This window comes from Cherax quadricarinatus, chromosome 61 (assembly GCF_038502225.1).
Source record: "Cherax quadricarinatus isolate ZL_2023a chromosome 61, ASM3850222v1, whole genome shotgun sequence".
Classification (NCBI taxonomy): Eukaryota; Metazoa; Arthropoda; class Malacostraca; order Decapoda; family Parastacidae; genus Cherax; species Cherax quadricarinatus.
In genome coordinates, this window is record NC_091352.1 from 14,432,684 (window position 1) to 14,452,171 (window position 19,488).

The window sequence follows — 19,488 nt, forward strand, 5'->3', positions numbered from 1 at the left end:
GAGAGTATAGTTTTACCAACGCTCTTATATGGGTGTGAAGCATGGGTGATGAATGTTGCAGCGAGGAGAAGGCTGGAGGCAGTGGAGATGTCATGTCTGAGGGCAATGTGTGGTGTGAATATAATGCAGAGAATTCTTAGTTTGGAAGTTAGGAGGAGGTGCGGGATTACCAAAACTGTTGTCCAGAGGGCTGAGGAAGGGTTGTTTAGGTGGTTCGGACATGTAGAGAGAATGGAGCGAAACAGAATGACTTCAAGAGTGTATCAGTCTGTAGTGGAAGGAAGGCGGGGTAGGGGTCGGCCTAGGAAAGGTTGGAGGGAGGGGGTAAAGGAGGTTTTGTGTGCGAGGGGCTTGGACTTCCAGCAGGCATGCGTGAGCGTGTTTGATAGGAGTGAATGGAGACAAATGGTTTTTAATACTTGACGTGCTGTTGGAGTGTGAGCAAAGTAACATTTATGAAGGGGTTCAGGGAAACCGGCAGGCCGGACTTGAGTCCTGGAGATGGGAAGTACAGTGCCTGCACTCTGAAGGAGGGGTGTTAATGTTGCAGTTTAAAAACTGTAGTGTAAAGCACCCTTCTGGCAAAACAGTGATGGAGTGAATGATGGTGAAAGTTTTTCTTTTTCGGGCCACCCTGCCTTGGTGGGAATCGGCCAGTGTGATAATAATAAAAAAATACTGTATAAACATTTGAAAATATACTAAAGTGTTATAAATGGTGCAAATGTGACATTAAAACAATATCTAAAGATGGTTGACACAAACCCCACGACCAGTGTAGTATGCTCCTCACTTAATGACCAATACGTTTACTGACGTATTCTTAGGTATGAAACTGTTATTAAATGAGGAGAGGCTGTACTGTACTGTACAACTAACTGTACTGTACTATCAACTTAAATAGATTATGAATGAACAGATTATATTACCTTGCGGTGTGATATGAGAGTTTGTTGTTGACTCATTTGTACTCTGTTAATTTGGAAAGAAAACTAGTAAGAAAATAAGGATGTGGGAGATTCTTCAAGGTAAAACTACGAACTAATGATATTGCTAGGTGAATAAATGAAATGAGATCATTATTTTATTTTTACATTTCTGACATTTCATATGAAGAATTCAATAAAACTGTTTGGCTTGGATTATAAGGTGTGGTGATCCTATTGCATTAATCTGTAAATACTGTATCTCAACATAGTCATTTTTTGTTTTTGTTTTTAGGGATGTATATTCAGAGTCTGGTGCAATATTAGAAATTGCAGAGAATCAAAAGCCTTCAAAAGATTGCACAGATGATAATGGGAACTTTTTTAATGATGAATCACTCTTCAAAAGTCTTAGTTTTGGTGCTGGCAATGCTTTATTTGATGATGATGATGAGGACTCTGGTGAGTTTCCGTACAGTACTTTGTTTTAGGTTGACTTGACTTTTTCAAGAAATTCTGGGTACTGTATAGCAGTTGGGCACTCACACTTTGTGTTCCACTTTTCTCTGTCTCCAATCACAGTGGGGTGCCTTGATGCTGGTGAAGGGCTCTTGATTCAGGGAATTGGAGCTACCTTTCCATTCCTTGGATCAACTCTGATTGCCTGCTATTTCCTAGACACTGTGTGACTTTCATGGGTTTAGCATTTTCCCATGCATACAATACATAATAGTTGTCTCTGACTCCCTGTCCTACTTCTTTATGCAGGGTGAAAAATAGTCATGAACCTTAGTAAAATAAAATGAATTTTTTTTACCTACCCCCAACGACTTTCTGCCCAGGCAGGGTGACACAAAGAAGAAAACTCATTCACCATCATTCATTTAATCTTTGTCTTTCCAGAAATGTCCTGACTTCACAATTTTGATTACCCTCCGACTTCAACATCACCCCTCCTTCAGAGTGCAAGTACAGTGGACCCCCGCCTTAATATACTAATCCATTCCTGAGAGCTCATCGTAAGCTGAAATTATCGTAAGGCGAATTAATTTTCCCCATAAGAAATAGTGGAAATCAAATAAATCCGTGCAAGACACCCCAAAGTACGAATTTTTTTTTTTTACCATATGAAATATTAATTTTAATACGCACAAACTGAAGAAGACATGCACAATTACTACTCTACTAAGAATAGAATACATGACACTTACCTTTATTGAAGATCTAGTGATGATTGATGGGATGGGGGGAGGGGAGTGTGTGGAAGTTATTGATTAGAAAGGGAATCCCCTTCCATTAGGACTTGAGGTAGCAAGTCCTTTTCTGGGGTTACTTCCCTTCTTTTAATGCCACTAGGACCAGCTTGAGTCACTGAACCTCTGTCGCACAACAAATCTGTCCATAGAGGTCTGTACCTCCCGTTCCTTTAAGATTTCCCTAAAATGGGCCACAACATTGTCATTGTAATAGTCACCAGCACAGCTTGCAATAGCTGTGTTAGGGTGATTTTCATCCATAAAGGTTTGCACTTCAACCCACTTTGCACACATTTCCTTAATCTTTGAAGTAGGCACAATGGATTCCATAACTGGCATAGGCTTCTCAGGGTTAGCCCCAAACCCTTCAAAATCTTTCTTAATTTCCATACTAATTCTCACCCTTTTTACCACAGGGTTGGCACTAGAAGCTTTCTTGGGGCCCATGGTGACTTATTTTGCAGTTACAAGCACAAAAAACACTGGGATAAGGTGAAATGTACCGAATGTATGCGTGGATGCAACCACACTAGCTGGCTTGTAAACACTGGCACCCACGGGGCAGCTGAGGCCACACGTGGGATGCGTCCCGGACGAATCACGTAAGGCGAGTCTTTTATCGTGAGGCGAGGCAAAATTTTTGCGTTCAAATGCTTCGTATGGCAGATTTAACGTAACGCGATGCGTTCGTAAGGCGGGGGTCCACTGTACTGTCCATCCCACTTCCAGGACTACATTTCAGCTAACTGATTTACTTGAATCTCACACTTCGACTGCATTTCCCTTAGAAAATCATGTATCTCCATTCACTCCTATCTAACACACTCGAGTATACTGAATGGTCAAGCCGCTATGACTCGAAACCTCTTTACCCCTCCCCTCTGTAATTATACCTGGGACCACCCCTACCCCTACGTTCCACCCCAGATTTATACATCCTCTTCATCCTCTGTATATGCTCAAACAACCTTAATAACCTCTCCTCAGCCCTATGTATTGTACCCTTGGTGACCCCATGTTACTTTTTAATTTCTGTGCTCCGAATTCTCTACATGACAGTGCAGATGTCAAACATGTCTCTAGACTCCTCCTCACTGCAGCTTTCAAAAGCCATGCCTCACATGTATGTAAAGATGTTGATAGCATTATACTCTGGTACATTTCCTGTTTTGTTTATATTGATACACTTCTTTCTTTTCAGTGAAACAAATACAGTAATAAAATTGCAACTTAAAATGTGAAACCATTTAGACTCATTTGATGAATGCAACAAAGTGAGCCATAAGTCTTTCTAATTGCCTTATTATTTAACTTGCTTAATTTAGTTGCAAGGGCTGAGGCTTGCATCTGCTTTTGTCTTATTGCTAATTTATTTACCTTGCTTCATTTAATTTAAAAGGTTATGACAGATTTTTTCCTTTAATTTTCAAAAATGGTTTAATTTCCAGTGTCCATTACTTCTTTCTGCTGAAATGGGTTTCTTTATTTCAATTTTTGCTGTTTTAATCAAAATAGCAGGCCCCAAGTGCTTTTTATCATACATAAAGATACGGTGCATGAAATGAGAGAGCATCATCATAGAACCTGATGCATGGCAAGTTGGTCTAGAATTACACTAGTGCTCTAGAAATAGGAGATAAATAGTTTGTAAACAAAGATAGATTATTGAATAGTATGAAACTTGCACTCATTAATAATGAATTAAGTATGAAAACTAAGAATAAACATAAATGACTCTACCAGTTTTCATTTGATTTGAGATTGGATTAAAGCTGACTGATGTAAATTAGATAGATAGATAGATAGATAAGGAGATGTATAAGGTTTGGAATTGATATTTTAAAGCAACAAATTACAAAATAATTTATTGATGTTTATTAGGGTCAGATGATGACGCAGAGGCTTTTGAAAAGCTTTCCCGAAAAATGGAAGATATGACTGGTGATGGTGGCGTCCTTAAAATGGTAATTAAATTCTTGAAGTGAAAGAATACAATATACCATATAATGGGGTAATTGTGCCACCAACCTAAAAGTGCCCTTTATCCAAGTGATTTCCAAAATATGAATAACTTTTAAAAACATAACTATGTGCAAATAGATTGCAAATAGGTATGTTTTTATAATTACATTTGTATATACTTTTAAGTTAGTGGCACATTTACTTGTCACATAGCTCAATTGCCCCATTATATGGTTTTTGTTATTATTGAAAAATACTATACAGTACTGTAGTTCATTTGATTTATTTTATCACTTGGTGTTTTTCTTAGGATGCTGTTAAATATTTATATAAAATAATTCCTCCAGTATGTGATTGTTTTATGATCATGTTTTTATGTCTTGAATTTTATTGCTTCTAACTTTGTTAACATTCTCATTCTTCAAGTGCTTTAATAATTCATTGGCATGTTCCATATTTTTGCTATGTTCCATATTCATTGCTGTGTTCCATAGTATTCAGACATGTTTGATACCTCTTTCTTACTAACAAAAGTAGGTTGCCTGCATGCATCTTGATATTTTTTAATTTTTAGCAGTGATTATTTCTGTGGCAGGAAGTGCGTCCAGGCATTGGTGGAGATATACCTAGCAGGGCGTATGTCACATTCCACTACAGTGCCTATCTTCAGTATAGTGATGAGCCTTTTGACTCGTCTTGGCTTCGTGGGAAACCAGAGAAGAAGAAATTGGATTTTGGAGAACTGCTGCCAGGGCTGAACATTGCCATTAAGACGATGAGGAAGGATGAGACAGCGAGATTCCTTGTAAAGTCTTCGTATGCTTTTGGGAAGGTAATAATGCACTTTTTTTTCTTCTTCTCCTTAATTGTATTAAAAGTGAATATTAAAAGTTCTGGATTATACAGTATACTGACTTATTTCAAAAGACAGCTTTAGGTCATAGGCATGATAGTACAGGAGGGCCCTGATTATACAGCTAGTTAGGTTCCAGGCCACCACCATAAGGCAAAAATCAGCGTAAAGTGAATCTTTGTCTGTGCGTGCGCCCTTGTGTGTTTGTGCGCGCTGTGTGTGCGCGCACTCGCTCTCGTGTGTGCGTGCACTCGCGCTCATGTGCGCGCGCTTGTGTGTGCATGTCCTGTGTGTTTGCGCACTCGTGTGGGTGTATGACCCACTTAATATTTGTATTTATAACTAATTACAATTGTGACCGGGTGTGGACGTGTCAGTGGCTCATTAATTTGTAATTTATTCATGATTGTAACCATGTATAGGAGTGTAGATGATTCATTACCTTTGTAACTTGCCATGATTGTGACCAGATCTACCTGGAGTTCATTACCTTTGTAACTAGTTTAGCTATCATAACTTTGGGGTCAAGTCCCTGGGCCCATTATGCACCTCTGTAATCTTTTGACTACAGCCCACAGGATGGGTATGGGGTGCATAATAAACATATTAAACTAACAACCTTTTTTTCACCAGATAACATGTTTACACTATCATATACTATTAAGTTAGCAATAGACCTAGACCTTAAAAAACAAAAAAATAAAATGCATTTACATTACACTCCTTACTTATCCTAAAGGCATGTGTGACTAGTTTGATCTTACTTTTAATTTCCTTCAACACTTTCTCCTTAGAGTTCACACTTGTGCTAACTGTTTGGTGAGCCAAACCTAGCTTACGTTCTATCTCGGCCATCAACATTCCTTGCTTACCGAGTTTAATCATTAATTAATGCAAAAATAGTATAAATAATGTACAGGAGGCCCTCCACATTCACAAGCGTTAAGGAATCAAGAACCTCACTAACCTTGAAAATATGTGAATATTTGGTGCAAAGTATGATAATACTGAACTGTAGCATTCGCAGATGTTTAGATGCACAATTTTTTTTTTCTTCAACAAGTCAGCCGTCTCCCACCGAGGCAGGGTGACCCAAAAAGATAATACAGTGGACCCCTGATTAACGATATATTTTCATTCCAGAAGTATGTTCAGGTGCCAGTACTGACCGAATTTGTTCCCATAAGGAATATTGTGAAGTAGATTAGTCCATTTCAGACCCCCAAACATACACGTACAAGCGCACTTACATAAATACTTACATAATTGGTCACATTGGGAGGTGATCGTTAAGCGGGGGTCCACTGTACTTTCATCATCATCATTCAACACTTTCATCTCACTCACACGTAATCACTGTCTTTGCAGAGGTGCCCAGATACAACAGTTTAGAAGCATATATAAGGATATATAACATACCCCTCCAAACTGCCAATATCCCTAACCCTTCCTTTAGAGTGCAGGCATTGTACTTCCCATTTCCAGTACTCGAGTTCGGCTATATATAAAATAACCAGTTTCCCTGAATCCCTTCACTAAATATTACCCTGCTCACACTCCAACAGCTTGTCAGGTCCCAAAAACCATTAGTCTCCATTTACTCCTATCTAACATGCTCATACATGCTTGCTGGAAGTCCAGGCCTCTCAGCCACAAAACCTCCTTTACCCCCTCTCTCCATCCTTTTTGAGGATGACCCCTACCCTGCCTTCCTTTCCCTACAGATTTATATGCTCTCCAAGTCAGTCTACTTTTATTCATTCTCTCTAAATGACCTAACCACCTCAACAACCCCTCTTCCACCCTCTGACTAATACTTTTAGTAACTCCACACCACCTCCTAACTTCCACACTCCGAATTCTCTGCCTAGTATTCACACCACACATTGCCCCTAGACAGGACATCTCCACTGCCTCCAGCCACCTCCTCGCTGCAGCATTTGCAACCCAAGCTTCACACCACTACTTTTGTACATTCCTTTCTTTGCCTCCCTGGATAACATTTTTTTGTCTCCACAAATACCTCAATGCACCACTCACCTTTTTTCCTTCATCAATTATATGGGTAACTCGTCCTTCATAAACCCATCTGCTGACAAGTCAACTCCCAAATCCGTATCTGAAAACATTCACTTCTTCCATACTCCCTCTCTCCAACGTGATATCCAATTTTTTGTTATCTAAAGGGTCTTTAAAATTATATTATGCTAATTGCCGTAGTGCTAGGAATAAGATGGATGAGTTGAGATTAGTTGCTAGTGCGGGTAACATTGATGTATTTGCAATCACTGAGACATGGTTTAATTCCAAAAGTCGGGACATGCCTTCGGAATGTCACATTCAGGGTTTTTATTTGTTCCAAGTAGATAGAAATATCGGTAAGGGAGGTGGGGTGGCACTGTATGTCAGAGATCACTTGAACTGTTGCATAAAAATGGGTATTAAGTCTGAGGTAACACATACAGAGTCTGTCTTGATAGAATTTTCAGAGGGGCATAAAAAATTGATTCTAGGAGTGATATACCGTCCCCCAAACTTAGATAGGGACCAAGGGAAATTACTGTGGGAGGAAATTGTTAAGGCCACAAGGCACGATAATGTAGTAATTGTAGGGGACTTTAACTTTAGTCACATTGATTGGAATTTCTTGACTGGGAATTTAGAATCAGATGACTTCTTAGAAGTAGTTCAGGAATGTTTTTTGAAGCGCTTTGTGACAGAACCTACAAGGGGAAATAACCTACTTGATTTGGTTCTGGCGAACAAGGAAACCCTTGTTAATAATTTAGAAATTAACGAGGAACTTGGCACAAGTGATCACAAATCAATTACCTTTAGCATAGAATGGAAGTATGAAAGTAGGGACAACTCGGTATCAGTTCCAGATTTTCGCTTAGCAGATTACAATGGGCTTAGAGAACACTTATCTGTTGACTGGGGTAACGAAGAGAGCTATCAATATGACAGTTTTCTGAACACTATACATGCTGCTCAAAGAACGTTTATCCCGTATAAAGAAATTAGATCAAATAGAAATGACCCAAAGTGGATGAATAATAGGCTGAAATATCTACTAGGGCATAAGAAAGGTAGGTATTTATAGGTGTATCAAAAGAGGTGAGGGTCATTTTATGAAACAGTATATTGACATTAAGAGGGACATTAAAAAGGGGATAAGAAAAGCTAAAAGGGACTATGAAATTAAAGTTGCTAGGGATTCTAAAACTAACCCAAAAAGTTTTTTCCAGGTCTATTGAACAAAAGTTAGAGATAAGATAGGTCCCCTCAAAAATAACTATGGGCATCTTACTGACAAAGAGAATGAAATGTGCTCAATTTTAAATAATTATTTTCTCTGTTTTTACACAGGAAGACACTAACAATATTCCAGTAATTAATTTTTATAGTGGGCTAGAAGATAAATTATGTAACATCACAGTCACTAGTGAAATGGTTGTGAAGCAGATAGACAGACTGAAGCAAAATAAGTCACTGGGTCCTGATGAGGTTTTTTCAAGGGTTCTTAAGGATTGCAAAGTGGAACTCTGTGAACCATTAACTAATATTTTTAATTTATCTCTTCAAACAGGTGTAGTATCTGATATGTGGAAGATGGCTAATGTAATTCCTATTTTTAAAACAGGGGACAAGTCGTTACCGTCAAATTACCGCCCAATAAGCCTGACCTCAATTTTAGGCAAATTACTAGTCAATTATAGCTGAGGGAAATAAATGGTATAAAATACCGACACAATGGAAATATGGTATAAACCTTGGTAATAAATACCGACAAGTTGGTTTAGAAAGACACGTAAGCAAGCACTATAACATATTTATTAGAAAACGTTTCGGTCCTGGGACCTTGATCACTGTTGAAGAGTGATCAAGGTCCCAGGACCGAAACGTTTTCTAATAAATATGTTAGTGTTTGCTTACGTGTCTTTCTAAACCAACAACGGAAATATAAACACATATGCAGTACTGTATAATGTGATCCTTTATTGACTACGTTTTGCCCACACAGTGGGCTTTTTCAAGTCACAAACAGATCTACCTGGGGTGGAAGGGATGCGAGTATTTATAGTCAGGTTCAGAATGCTGAGGTCAGGTGGAGAATCCTGCATCTGATGATGTACTGAGTGGGGTTATAGAGTCTAAAATCTTGGGTAGCTTGGAAAGGAGGTTGGATAAGTTTGTGAGCAGACCTTCTACAGTGTTCTTCCATTCCTGTGTTCTTATGTGGGATAGCGATGAAGAAGTTTCTTGGCAAGTGGTTCAGCTATGTTATAGAAGCCACTATTCTGGTTGAAGTTGTCGGATATAGAAATAAGTGATGATTCCAGGATTCTTCGGTATTGAGTGTTGTCTTTTGTGGCGATAAGTCTAGAGTTTCTGTAGTTTATCAAGTGGTTGTGTGAATTACGGTGTTGTACACAGGCATTCCTTGTGTTGTCAGACCTGCTTGCGTACTGGTGTTCTGAAATACGTGTTTGGAGGTCCCTTGATGTTTCGCCCACGTATAATTTGTTGCAGTCATTACAAGGGATTACGTATACCCCTGCAGAGGGTGGAAGCTTGTCCTGTCTATCACTGGTAATGTCCTTGATGGTCGTGGTTATGGAGGTAGATACTTGGAATGAGGTATTGGAAAAGATGTTGGAAACGTGTTTGGCAATGGAGTCGGTGGGGAGGACTATGTATCTCTTCTCGGCAGTGTCTTCTCTGGGTGTGTTGAAGATGTTTAATGCCCGCCGTCTGCAGTCTCTGATGAAGTGACGATGATAGTGGAGTTTAGAAAATACTTGTTCAATTATCGTGCATTCTTCTTCAAGAAACTCATTGCTGCAGATTCTGAGTGCACGCAGGAAGAAGCCTATAATTACACCACGTTTAGTTTTGGTGTCGTGGTGAGAGTAGAAGTGGAGAAGATCGTTTTGGTTGGTGGGTTTTCGATAGACTTTAAAATGAAGTTCGTGGTCTACTTTGCAGAGCAGAACATCAAGGAAAGGAAGAGTGTTGTCGACTTCTTCTTCAAGTGTGAACTGGATTGAAGGCTCGACCTGGTTGAGCTTGTCTTGGAGAGCTTGAACGTTGAAGCGTTTAGGAGTTATGAGGAGAATGTCGTCAACATAACGGAACCAGGTGACAGACGAAGGAATAATGGTGGAGAAACGTTCGGCTTCTAGATGTTCCATGTATAGGTTTGCCAGGACCGCACTGAGTGGCGAACCCATTGGTAGTCCAAAAGTCTGCTGAAAGAGGTGATTTTCGAAAGAGAAACACGTAAAGCCAACACATAGTTCAACAAGGTCGATGAAATCACTGGCTGGAATGGGAAGATCAAGTGAATCGTCAATTTTCCTGCGCAAGAGATCGATGGCTTGTGTAGTAGGTACTTTGGTGAATAGGGAAGTGACGTCAAGGCTGGAAAGTTTCTTGTTCCTGATGTTGATGTTGCAAATGCGATTGAGAAGATCACCAGAGTGTTTGAGATGTGCTGGACTGATAGTGCCCAAGAGTTTAGAGAGGTGTTTTGCGAGAATTCCTGAGAGCTGGTGGGGAGCACTGCTTATTCCCGAGGATATGGGCCTCAGTGGGATACCAGGCTTGTGAGTTTTTGGCAGGCCGTACATTCTGGCAGGTCTGGGGTTGCTGGGCATGATGTGCAGAAGTTTCTTCCCTTGTTCTGAGCCCCTCAGAATGCGGCGAGTCCTTTGAAGAAAAGTTTTAGTAAGGTTGTCCACTTGGTTAGTTGTGAGAGGTTTGTAGGTATCTGGGTCATTAAGTAGATTGAGCATTTTGTTCCTGTAATCAAACAAGGGAAGAAACTTCTGCACACCATGCCCACCAACCCCAGACCTGCCAGAATGTACGGCCTGCCAAAAACTCTCAAGCCTGGTATCCCACTGAGGCCCATATCCTCGGGAATAGGCAGTGCTCCCCACCAGCTCTCAGGAATTCTCGCAAAACACCTCTCTAAACTCTTGGGCACTATCAGTCCAGCACATCTCAAACACTCGAGTGATCTCAATCGCATTCGCAACATGAACATCAGGAACAAGAAACTTTCCAGCCTTGACGTCACTTCCCTATTCACCAAAGTACCTACTACACAAGCCATCGATCTCTTGCGCAGGAAAATTGACGATTCACTTGATCTTCCCATTTCAGCCAGCGATTTCATCGACCTTGTTGAACTATGTGTTGGCTTTACGTGTTTCTCTTTCGAAAATCACCTCTTTCAGCAGACTTTTGGACTACTCATGGGTTCGCCACTCAGTGCGGTCCTGGAGAACCTATACATGGAACATCTAGAAGCCGAATGTTTCTCCACCATTATTCCTTCGTCTGTCACCTGGCTCCGTTATGTTGACGACATTCTTCTCATAACTCCTAAACGCTTCAACGTTCAAGCTCTCCAAGACAAGCTCAACCAGGTCGAGCCTTCAATCCAGTTCACACTTGAAGAAGTCGACAACACTCTTCCTTTCCTTGATGTTCTGCTCTGCATAGCTGACCACGAACTTCATTTTAAAGTCTGTCGAAAACCCACCAACCAAAACGATCTTCTCCACTTCTACTCTCACCACGACACCAAAACTAAACGTAGTGTAATTATAGGCTTCTTCCTGCGTGCACTCAGAATCTGCAGCAATGAGTTTCTTGAAGAAGAATGCACGATAATTGAACAAGTATTTTCTAAACTCCACTATCCTCGTCACTTCATCAGAGACTGCAGACGGTGGGCATTAAACATCTTCAACACACCCAGAGAAGACACTGCCGAGAAGAGATACATAGTCCTTCCCACCAACTCCATTGCCAAACACGTTTCCAACATCTTTTCCAATACCTCATTCCAAGTATCTACCTCCACAACCACGACCTTATCAAGGACATTACCAGTGATAGACAGGACAAGCTTCCACCCTCTGCAGGGGTATACATAATCCCTTGTAATGACTGCAACAAATTATACGTGGGCGAAACATCAAGGGACCTCCAAACACGTATTTCAGAACACCAGTACGCAAGCAGGTCTGACGACACAAGGAATGCCTGTGTACAACACCGTAATTCACACAACCACTTGATAAACTACAGAAACTCGAGACTTATCGCCACAGAAGACAACACTCAATACCGAAGAATCCTGGAATCATCACTTATTTCTATATCCGACAACTTCAACCAGAATAGTGGCTTCTATAACATAGCTGAACCACTTGCCAAGAAACTTCATCGCTATCCCACATAAGAACACAGGAATGGAAGAACACTGTAGAAGGTCTGCTCACAAACTTATCCAACCTCCTTTCCAAGCTACCCAAGATTTTAGACTCTGTAACCCCACTCGGTACATCATCAGATGCAGCATTCTCCACCTGACCTCAGCATTCTGAACCTGACTATAAATACTCGCGTCTCTTCCATCCCAGGTAGATCTGTTTGTGACTTGAAAAAGCCCACTGTGTGGGCGAAACGTAGTCAATAAAGGATCACATTATACTGCATGTGTGTATGTTTCCAATTATAGCTGAAATTATAAGAAGCCATCTCGATAAGCATAGCTTGATTAATGATACTCAGCATGGATTCACAAGAGGCCGGTCTTGTCTAACTAATTTATTAACTTTCTTCAGTAAAGCTTTTGAGGCTGTTGACCACGATAAAGAATTTGATATTATTTGCTTAGATTTTAGTAAGGCTTTTGATAGAGTTCCACACCAAAGACTGTTAAAGTTAAAGAAAGTGGCAGCTCATGGCATTGGGGGAAAAGTGCTCTCGTGGATCGAGTCATGGCTCACAGACAGGAAGCAGAGAATGTCCATAAATGGGGTTAAATCCGAGTGGGGATCTGTAACAAGTGGCATTCCACAGGGATCAGTCTTGGGCCCGTTGTTCTTTATAATATATGTCAATGATCTTGAGGGAATTACTAGTGATATGAGCAAATTCGCCAAGGACACGAAGATAGGTAGGATAATTGATTCAAACGTAGATGTTAGGGAACTTCAGGAGGATTTAAACAAACTATTCTTGGTCAGAAAAGTGGCAGATGCAGTTCAATGTAGATAAATGCAAGGTTCTGAAGCTCGGGAGTGTCCATAACCCTAGCACTTACAAGTTAAATTATGTAGAACTTGGCCATACAGATTGCGAAAAGGACTTGGGGGGGGTTATGGTGAGCAGCAACCTTAAACCAAGATAGCAATGCCTAAGTGTACGTAATAAGGCAAATAGATTACTGGGATTTATATCAAGAAGTGTAAGCAACAGAAGTCCAGAGGTCATACTGCAGCTTTATACATCATTAGTAAGGCCTCACCTAGATTATGCAGCTCAATTCTGGTCTCCATATTACAGAATGGACATAAATTCATTAGAAAACATTCAGCGTAGGATGACTAAATTAGTACATAGCATTAGAAATCTTCCTTATGAAGAAAGATTGAAGACTCTTAAGTTACATTCACTTGTTAGATGAAGAATGAGGGGAGACCTGATCGAAGTGTATAAGTGGAAGATAGGTATTAATAAAGGGGATATTAACAAGGTCTTGAGGATGTCTCTCCAAGAGAGAACCCGCAGTAATGGATTTAAATTAGACAAGTTTAGATTTAGAAAGGACATAGGAAAGTATTGGTTTGGAAATAGGGTAGCTGATGAGTGGAGCAGTCTGCCTAGTTGGGTTATTGAGGCTAGGACTTTGGGTAGTTTCAAATTTAGGTTGGATAAATATATGAGTGAGAGGGGTTGGATTTGATTGGGACTTGCAAATGAGTGGATAGTTATCAGAGATTATTTCTTGGGTAGCACTGAAAATTGGGTTGGGCAAATGTTTTGTTAGTGGGATGGATTGTAAAGGACCTGCTTAGTATGGGCCAACAGGCCTGCTGCAGTGTTCCTCCTTTCTTATGTTCTTATTTGATACCCTCATCACCTTACTCTTATCTATGTTCACTTTCAACTTTCTGCCTTTACACACCCTCCCAAACTCATCCACTAACCTTTGCAACTTTTCTCTAGAATCTCCCATAAGAGCAGTATCATCAGCAAAAAGTAACTGTGTCAACTCCCATTTTGTATGTGATTCCCCATATTTGAATCCCACCCCTCTCCTGAACACCCTAGCATTTACTTCTTTTACAACTCCATCTATAAATATATTAAACAACCATGGTGACATTACACATCCCTGTCTAAGACCTACTTTTATCGGGAGGTAATCTTCTCTCCTACACACCCTAACCACATTGCTCCCTGGTCATCTCTATCATATGCATTTTCTAAATCCATAAATGCAATGAAAACTTCCCTACCTTTATCTAAATGCTGTCCACATACATGCTGCAAATATATTCGCAGATTTTTTTTTTTTATTATCACACCGGCCGATTCCCACCAAGGCAGGGTGGCCCGAAAAAGAAAAACTTTCACCATCATTCACTCCATCACTGTCTTGCCAGAAGGGTGCTTTACACTACAGTTTTTAAACTGCAACATTAACACCCCTCCTTCAGAGTGCAGGCACTGTACTTCCCATCTCCAGGACTCAAGTCCGGCCTGCCGGTTTCCCTGAATCCCTTCATAAATGTTACTTTGCTCACACTCCAACAGCACGTCAAGTATTAAAAACCATTTGTCTCCATTCACTCCTATCAAACACGCTCACGCATGCCTGCTGGAAGTCCAAGCCCCTCGCACACAAAACCTCCTTTACCCCCTCCCTCCAACCCTTCCTAGGCCGACCCCTACCCCGCCTTCCTTCCACTACAGACTGATACACTCTTGAAGTCATTCTGTTTCGCTCCATTCTCTCTACATGTCCGAACCACCTCAACAACCCTTCCTCAGCCCTCTGGACAACAGTTTTGGTAATCCCGCACCTCCTCCTAACTTCCAAACTACGAATTCTCTGCATTATATTCACACCACACATTGCCCTCAGACATGACATCTCCACTGCCTCCAGCCTTCTCCTCGCTGCAACATTCATCACCCACGCTTCACACCCATATAAGAGCGTTGGTAAAACTATACTCTCATACATTCCCCTCTTTGCCTCCAAGGACAAAGTTCTTTGTCTCCACAGACTCCTAAGTGCACCACTCACTCTTTTTCCCTCATCAATTCTATGATTCACCTCATCTTTCATAGACCCATCCGCTGACACGTCCACTCCCAAATATCTGAATACGTTCACCTCCTCCATACTCTCTCCCTCCAATCTGATATTCAATCTTTCATCACCTAATCTTTTTGTTATCCTCATAACCTTACTCTTTCCTGTATTCACCTTTAATTTTCTTCTTTTGCACACCCTACCAAATTCATCCACCAATCTCTGCAACTTCTCTTCAGAATCTCCCAAGAGCACAGTATCATCAGCAAAGAGCAGCTGTGACAACTCCCACTTTGTGTGTGATTCTTTATCTTTTAACTCCACGCCTCTTGCCAAGACCCTCGCATTTACTTCTCTTACAACCCCATCTATAAATATATTAAACAACCACGGTGACATCACACATCCTTGTCTAAGGCCTACTTTTACTGGGAAAAAATTTCCCTCTTTCCTACATACTCTAACTTGAGCCTCGCTATCCTCGTAAAAACTCTTCACTGCTTTCAGTAACCTACCTCCTACACCATACACTTGCAACATCTGCCACATTGCCCCCCTATCCACCCTGTCATACGCCTTTTCCAAATCCATAAATGCCACAAAGACCTCTTTAGCCTTATCTAAATACTGTTCACTTATATGTTTCACTGTAAACACCTGGTCCACACACCCCCTACCTTTCCTAAAGCCTCCTTGTTCATCTGCTATCCTATTCTCCGTCTTACTCTTAATTCTTTCAATTATAACTCTACCATACACTTTACCAGGTACACTCAACAGACTTATCCCCCTATAATTTTTGCACTCTCTTTTATCCCCTTTGCCTTTATACAAAGGAACTATGCATGCTCTCTGCCAATCCCTAGGTACCTTACCCTCTTCCATACATTTATTAAATAATTGCACCAACCACTCCAAAACTATATCCCCACCTGCTTTTAACATTTCTATCTTTATCCCATCAATCCCGGCTGCCTTACCCCCTTTCATTTTACCTACTGCCTCACGAACTTCCCCCACACTCACAACTGGCTCTTCCTCACTCCTACAAGATGTTATTCCTCCTTGCCCTATACACGAAATCACAGCTTCCCTATCTTCATCAACATTTAACAATTCCTCAAAATATTCCTTCCATCTTCCCAATACCTCTAACTCTCCATTTAATAACTCTCCTCTCCTATTTTTAACTGACAAATCCATTTGTTCTCTAGGCTTTCTTAACTTGTTAATCTCACTCCAAAACTTTTTCTTATTTTCAACAAAATTTGTTGATAACATCTCACCCACTCTCTCATTTGCTCTCTTTTTACATTGCTTCACCACTCTCTTAACTTCTCTCTTTTTCTCCATATACTCTTCCCTCCTTGCATCACTTCTACTTTGTAAAAACTTCTCATATGCTAACTTTTTCTCCCTTACTACTCTCTTTACATCATCATTCCACCAATCGCTCCTCTTCCCTCCTGCACCCACTTTCCTGTAACCACAAACTTCTGCTGAACACTCTAACACTACATTTTTAAACCTACCCCATACCTCTTCGACCCCATTGCCTATGCTCTCATTAGCCCATCTATCCTCCAATAGCTGTTTATATCTTACCCTAACTGCCTCCTCTTTTAGTTTATAAACCTTTACCTCTCTCTTCCCTGATGCTTCTATTCTCCTTGTATCCCATCTACCTTTTACTCTCAGTGTAGCTACAACTAGAAAGTGATCTGATATATCTGTGGCCCCTCTATAAACATGTACATCCTGAAGTCTACTCAACAGTCTTTTATCTACCAATACATAATCCAACAAACTACTGTCATTTCGCCCTACATCATATCGTGTATACTTATTTATCCTCTTCTTCTTAAAATATGTATTACCTATAACTAAACCCCTTTCTATACAAAGTTCAATCAAAGGGCTCCCATTATCATTTACACCTGGCACCCCAAACTTACCTACCACACCCTCTCTAAAAGTTTCTCCTACTTTAGCATTCAAGTCCCCTACCACAATTACTCTCTCACTTGGTTCAAAGGCTCCTATACATTCACTTAACATCTCCCAAAATCTCTCTCTCTCCTCTGCATTCCTCTCTTCTCCAGGTGCATACACGCTTATTATGACCCACTTCTCGCATCCAACCTTTACTTTAATCCACATAATTCTTGAATTTACACATTCATATTCTCTTTTCTCCTTCCATAACTGATCATTTAACATTACTGCTACCCCTTCCTTTGCTCTAACTCTCTCAGATACTCCAGATTTAATCCCATTTATTTCCCCCCACTGAAACTCTCCTACCCCCTTCAGCTTTGTTTCGCTTAGGGCCAGGACATCCAACTTCTTTTCATTCATAACATCAGCAATCATCTGTTTCTTGTCATCCGCACTACATCCACGCACATTTAAGCAACCCAGTTTTATAAAGTTTTTCTTCTTCTCTTTTTTAGTAATTGTATACAGGAGAAGGGGTTACTAGCCCATTGCTCCCGGCATTTTAGTCGCCTCATACGACACGCATGGCTTACGGAGGAAAGATTCTTTTCCACTTCCCCATGGACAATAGAAGAAATAAAAAAGAACAAGAGCTATTTAGAAAAAGGAGAAAAACCTAGATGTATGTATATATATATATATGCATGTGCGTGTCTATGAAGTGTGACCAAAGTGTAAGTAGGAGTAGCAAGATATCCCTGTTATCTTAGCGTGTTTATGAGACAGAAAAAGAAACCAGCAATCCTACCATCATGCAAAACAGTTACAGGTTTTTGTTTCACAGTCATCTGGCAGGACGGTAGTACTTCCCTGGGTGGTTGCTGTCTACCAACCTACTACCTATGTTTTCGCAGATATATGTGCAAATATATTGTAGGGAAATATAATATTTACTTAGCCTAACAATACTGCTTCCTTAAGCTGTTGAGCCACAAACAATCATAAAACACATGAAAACCGGGCGGCTGGGCATTCGTGAATGTTCGAAGCTCACGAAAGTGGAACTTGTGAAAGTGGAGGGCTAGCTGTACATAATACGTAACTTTAAAATGCTTGAAACTTCGGAAAGTTTTGAGATGGAGCCAAGAGAGATGCAGAACTCATGGCAACACACCCAGGTTTACTAGTAGAAATAAAGATTATTGTTACATATTATCATAAAACAATGTGGTAAGGGTGCTTCGTAGATGTGTATATGGTGTCTGTTTTGGGTGGGCAGTCAGATGGATACATATTTAATACCTGCCCACTGGCTGTTGTGTGTTCATCTGGCATTATGCATATGTTTGTGAAGTGTTTTCCCCACAATACAAACGCCTTACATTCTGTACAAGTTCGTTCTTTCATCACATTGGCCATATCCCACCGAGGCGGGGTGGCCCAAAAGGAAAAACGAAAGTTTCTCCTTTTACATTCAGTAATACATACAGGAGAAGAGGTTACTAGCCCCTTGCTCCTGGCATTTTAGTCACCTCTTATGACACTCATGGGTTACGAAGGAAGAATTCTGTTCCATTTCCCCATGGAGAATGTTATTAATATTCTTATTATTCTTATTAATAATAATAATAATAATAATATTATTATTATTACAGTAGACCATCATTTAGCACAAGTTTATTTGGTACGATTTGGGTATTGCAGGATTGAAGAATTGCGGCACAATTTTATGTAACACGTCGTACAATTAATTTAACACAGTTCAGTTTGTGGGAAGGAAAAAAAAATTCTCTTTTGCCCAAGCATCCGCCTTGTTGTGGAGCAGCTGGGGAACCCTCCCGCCATCCCCTGCCACTCCCCGACACCACCTCACCATCCCAGTGTTCGTAATTCATATACATATGTCCAGTCCAGTCTTTCTCTGCTACAAGGCAGCTGTGTTTATGAATTCTTTCTTCTTTCTTTCAACAAACTGGCCGTATCCCACCGAAGCAGGGTGGCCCAAAAAGAAAAACAAAAATTTCTCTTTTTAAATTTAGTAATTTATACAGGAAAAGGGGTTACTAGCCCCTTGCTCCTGGCATTTTAGTCGCCTCTTACAACACGCATAGCTTACGGAGGAAGAATTCAGGTCCACTTCCCCATGGAGGTAAGAGGAAATAAACAAGAACTAGTAAGAAAATAGAAGAAAACCCAGAGGGGTGTGTGTGTGTGTGTGTGTGTGTGTGTGTGTGTGTGTGTGTGTGTGTGTGTGTGTGTGTGTGTGTGTGTGTGTGTGTGTGTGTGTGTGTGTGTGTGTGTGTGTGTGTGTGTGTGTGTGTGTGTGTGTGTGTGTGTGTGTGTGTGTGTGTGTGTGTGTGTGTGTGTGTGTGTGTACAGTGGACCCCCAGTTCCCGATATTAATCCGTTCCTGAGAGCTCATCGTAA

The 19,488-nt window shown here is 40.6% G+C and overlaps 1 protein-coding gene across 1 annotated transcript in view; it reads left to right on the forward strand.

The window, feature by feature from the left end:
- Positions 1–1,221: 1,221 nt before the first annotated feature.
- shu (shutdown) overlaps positions 1,222–19,488 on the forward strand; it is a gene marked incomplete at its 5' end in the record, with an annotated part of 53,660 nt that continues 35,393 nt past the window's right edge. The window contains 3 exon segments of the mRNA XM_070098249.1: positions 1,222–1,388; positions 4,064–4,146; positions 4,740–4,976. Coding sequence (XP_069954350.1) covers positions 1,222–1,388; positions 4,064–4,146; positions 4,740–4,976 — 487 coding nt within the window.